Genomic DNA, 4,877 nt, shown 5'->3' with positions numbered 1-4,877 from the left:
CTTAAATATATACTATAAATTACATTTCATAATATTCTATTAAACTTTGTAGAGTTTAATGTATTGTAGGAAAAAATGATAGAGTTGTATGAATCGTAAAAAGATAATGTGTCAATCCAATGAACTATATGGAGTTCAATGCATTGTGGATGTCCTTAGTGCAATGACTAGAGTAATGCCTTTTCTCACCACAACCGAATCATGAAATTTCCTCCTGATTCTTAGATTTTCCTTCCTAACTGTTGCTTCTATCATCAACTTTCTTCATCTTAAAACTAGAACTAGTCTTCCCATGGTTTGCCCTCATTGTCTTGTGTTTTATGTCTGTCCATTTGTCTCTTTCTTCCAATGCTCTCTCCATTTTTCTTGATTTCCTTACCGACATGTCAAGAGTGGCCGCCTCACTGAAAATTAAACCGGTAGTTCCAAGGTAAACCTCTAACAAATTGCATCACCTTTGTAGTGTCATCCGGTGCAAGTCTCTTGAGTTAAAACTCAAGAGGTTATGGAATCTATCACTATAATCATTTATAGTCATATTCCCTTTCTTCAAATCAAGGAACATATCAACATAGCAAACCTTATAATATCTAAGTTTTCAGTGTTTGACTTGGTTTTTAATTTTTTTTTCTTTACGTTTATATTTATGATCTATGAATTTGTTTTATTTATGTAATCTATATCCTTATCTTTTACCTCCTATTTGATCTCCTTACATCTTAATTTATCTTCTATTTGATCTCGTTGATAGGTTGTAACGGATCTTTTATTTTAGATAATCTTGTAATTAATCCCTATATCCGTCCATGATGTTTGGAATTTACTTTGAAAATCATTTATCGACTTGTCAGCCAAAAACCAACAAACTTAATAAAGTTTTTTTTTTTTAGTTAAATAAGTAAAACCTACTGCTCATCTAGTCATCTTTTTGCGTTCCTTATAGAAGTTTTTTCACACAATTTGAGGCTTTGTCGTCGCCCCTTCGCATGGAAGCTCTACACAATACTGACGTAAAGTTGCTGGCTTTCGATTTCCTATCATTAACGCCGTCATCTACACAACCGAACGCCGTCTGTCGTAGAGACACCCTCCTCATTTCTCGTGCAGAAACCCTAGGCGTGGTTACTAGCCGAGAGCACAAACCCGACATATTCCTTAGATTCACCATCGATGATGGCACCGGGTGCATCCCCTGTGTTCTTTGGCTCAACCAACTCACCTCTCCCTATCATTCCCGCCGTAGCCCACCAGATGTTCGACTAATTGCCGAATCGGCTCGCAATTTCGCAACCCTAATCCAAATTGGGGTTTCAGCTCGAGTGCGAGGCAAGGCTACGATCTACAGAGGTAAACTCCAACTTACTGTTTCGGATGTTTTTGTTGAAAGAGACCCCAACGCGGAGACTCTCCATTGGTTACAATGTATTCGTTTGGCTCAAAAATGCTACGATATTGTACCCCCTTCACTACCACCCATTAAAAGAAAAGCTAATGATTTAAAAGATTGAGTTTATGCCATTAACGAAATCATAAGCGATTATCTTGTTATTGAGACTACTGCCCATGATTGTGTGATTGTTTAGGTTCGAATAATCAGTTTGATCCTAGTTTCAATCCAAATGATCCTTATATCCAGGGGTCCCATGAAATGGTTACAAATATTTTACTTGGAGTTGGAGGTTTTTTAGTTCATTGTAATTTTAAATAGCACAAGGAGGCTAGCTAGTTACTCCCCAGGGCCCATGAGGAGCCCAATCTAGCATTGCCCAAAGCCCACAACGAGCTCTGAAAACTGATACGGTTGGCATGTGAGCATGTCCATCTTTGTTTAATGACAAGTGAAAATTGAATCATACACCATTTCTGTGATTTTTTAATGATAACTTGTGGTTATTTATTTTCGTACACTTTATGACCAAACAATGAATTTGGGTTTCTTTGTCTATGTTTTTAACTTTGGATTTATATAATGTTTTTCATATTTGTCTTTGTATTTAAATTATTAATGTAATGTGTAACGTGAAACGGTATGTAAGGGATTTTGGGGAAGGGAAATTTGAAGCCATGGGTTTAAGTTTTTGGTTGGTAGATTTGGATGGAATCTGACGGAGTCGAAATTTGATATCATATTACATGTTCAGTTCTAAAAGATTCTTTTAAACTCGGTCCTAGGGATGGATGAAAGGAATTCATTTCAATTTTATGTTATTTTCATCAAAATACCAAGATACCTTCATTAGATTCAATTTTGATAGATCACATTTAACCGCTTTGCATTCCAGTTTCATAAGATTCTATTTTCTTTGATAGAATACATTTCTTCCAAAATCAATTTACGAATCAAACACTTGGTAAAGTTTGTTTTTATTTATTTATTTATTAAAAGCTATTTTTCTTCTCGTATGTCTGCGGTGAGAAGACATCTCAACAAAAGACCGAATGGTTTTTGGAACACAATGCATCATACAAAAAAGTATTTTTGACATTTTTTCCTTGAAGACAAAAAAGTAACTTCTTGTTTTTGCAAACATCATAATCTTAGTTTCATCCATAATATTTCTTTTTTATGCCCCCCTCGTTCCCATCACTCTATCTGCACCATTGAAAACATCTATCGTCCTTCACCAAAACACCATTACCTTCGTCCTCTACATTGACTTCTTTTGCCGCTGCACCCACCCCACCACTGTGAACTCTCTCGTATCTCTTCCATTCCATCAGATGAATGATTTGTAGGTTTGGTTGAATGGTTCTTGTGCATCTTCACATCAATGCATATATATCAAACCCAAGTTCTCTTTCGATGCATCTTTCTTGGACAATTTTTGATTGAAATCTATTAGTTTTATAATTAATCTTGGTATGAAGTAGCGTCATTGCTAGTATTATGTTTTGAACAACTCCTTCTTATGATTTCAAATAAAAGAAAAAGGAAACAGGCCTTGTTTTTAGGAGAGAATTGGTACCATTGTACTTTCACAATCTTATCCTACGCCATCCTTCATTATACATCATTCCCACTCCCATGCTGATGATGTCTTGTTGGTCACATGCATTTTTAATCAACTGCTTCAGTTGTAGGGCTGAATAATGTTTTCTTGAGGTCCCATTGGCTCGTGTTTTCTAGGATAAGTTTTTAATTCCAAAATTTAATGTTTCATTGCTAATACTTTGGATACTAGAATAATCTATTCAATGAAAAAGCAAAAAGAAAACTAATTTTATAAAGTTCTTGATTGGTACTTTAGCGGATTTAACATTTTTTATTAGGGTAGTCATTGTGATAACACATTTATTTAGGAAACGGTACTATAATAAAAAGTAATCTATTTTTTTTTTTAAAATTTTATTTTTCCAAGTACATATATTGACTTTGGTGTAGGTCCGGCTTTATTTATGACGATGGTGAACAGAACAATTGACCATACATTAGAGGATTGCATTCAAGGTGGGGAAGAAACTAATCAAATATCCCTACCAAAAAGTGAGAAAGATGAATGTAGTATTAAGTAATGGGATTTGAACCGAATGAATTGTAGACATGCTGTAACTAATTAGATTGTTGGGTACACTCACTACCCGCCAAGGTTGCTTGTATTTGGAGTTCTAAAAAAATAACAGGACTTTAAACGAAATGAATTCTAAACATGTTGTATACAATTAGGCCGCCGGATATACTCCATACGCCAAGGGTATGGTGATAACATGGAGGCCCATGGAAAGTGAACACCGAGAGTCCTCTCTCTCTCTCTCTCTCTCTCTCTCTCTCTCTCCACGACGTGGTGGAAGAGAACATCACCCTCCAAGGTGGTGGTGGAGTGAAGCTGCCGATCTTGTGTCTCTTCATGACCAAGTGTGTTGCCACCATACCCAACAATCTTAGAGATGTACTAAACAACTATATAAATTTTCGGACTGTATATGTATATGTTTGAGGGGCTTTGGCTAGATTGATTACGAAAAGGACCCGCATTTTATTTTTTTTAATTTTATTTTTGGAACGACACAAAAAATGTAGGGTTATTTTAGCCAAACTTTGCTTATTAGATGTATTTAATTTTGAATTTTTTCTATGTCCGAAATATGTGTAATTTATCTATTAGTCGTGAAAGCTCCAACTTGGACGGGTTTGCTACTAAGGCTATGTCTTATCAAGGCCGCATGACGAGTTTGTAACACCCGTAAAAATCATGCAAAATTTAAACTTTTCAAAACACTTAATACCATTTAACATTACATAGTTTGTTTTCAAAATAATAAATATCACAGTATCCCAGTATCAAATCATGAAATCATAACAACAGGAGGAGTGGTACGATCATGCCTTCGTCTTCCCGCGATCACCAGAAGTACCTGAAACAATAAACTGAAACTGTAAGCCCGAAAGCTTAATGAGCTACCCCCAAAATACCCATACACACGATAATATACATATAATCATACATAACATACCATGAGTCCAGTCAACCATCGGGTTGGAATACCCCAGGCCCACAACCAACAGGTTGGAATGCCAACATACTATGAGTCCAATCATCATCGGAATGGAATACCCCAGACCCTCAACCATCAGGTTGGAATGCCCACATACTATGAGTCCAATCATCCTCGGGATGGAATACTCACGACCCACAACCAACAGGTTGGAATGCCCAGATCTTTTGGCTTTCGCACAAAGCAAATAAGCCTTAACCACCAAACAAACATGTGCACATATAACAGATAATCACATAACAGTCTATAGACAACAAATGATCTAACATATCATACCACATAACAAATAATACCATCCTATCTATCAGGATATCAATCTAACAGGTCAAGCTAGCATATCATATACTACCATCCTATAACCAGGACACTGACCTAACCAGGTC

The 4,877-nt window shown here is 36.1% G+C and overlaps 1 protein-coding gene across 1 annotated transcript; it reads left to right on the top strand.

Moving 5' to 3' along the window:
* Nucleotides 1-622: 622 nt before the first annotated feature.
* On the top strand, nt 623-2,077 carry LOC111921672 (CST complex subunit STN1). Its single transcript, XM_042898514.2, has 2 exons — nt 623-1,347; nt 1,584-2,077. The coding sequence occupies exons 1-2, from the start codon at nt 987-989 to the stop codon at nt 1,706-1,708; spliced, it is 486 nt and encodes a 161-aa protein (XP_042754448.1). The 5' UTR covers nt 623-986; the 3' UTR covers nt 1,709-2,077.
* Nucleotides 2,078-4,877: the final 2,800 nt, after the last annotated feature.

Source organism: Lactuca sativa, chromosome 9 (genome assembly GCF_002870075.4).
Source record: "Lactuca sativa cultivar Salinas chromosome 9, Lsat_Salinas_v11, whole genome shotgun sequence".
Classification (NCBI taxonomy): domain Eukaryota; kingdom Viridiplantae; phylum Streptophyta; class Magnoliopsida; order Asterales; family Asteraceae; genus Lactuca; species Lactuca sativa.
The sequence above is the reverse complement of the archived record's forward strand: the minus strand, read 5'-3'. Positions and strand labels throughout refer to the sequence as shown.

Excerpts from the sequence above, each read along its gene's own strand:
- LOC111921672 (XM_042898514.2), top strand. The coding sequence starts at position 987 with ATGGAAGCTCTACACAATACTGACGTAAAGTTGCTGGCTTTCGATTTC. Across the intron at positions 1,348-1,583 it reads CAAGGCTACGATCTACAGAG|GTTCGAATAATCAGTTTGAT; the intron begins GTAAACTCCAAC and ends GTGATTGTTTAG.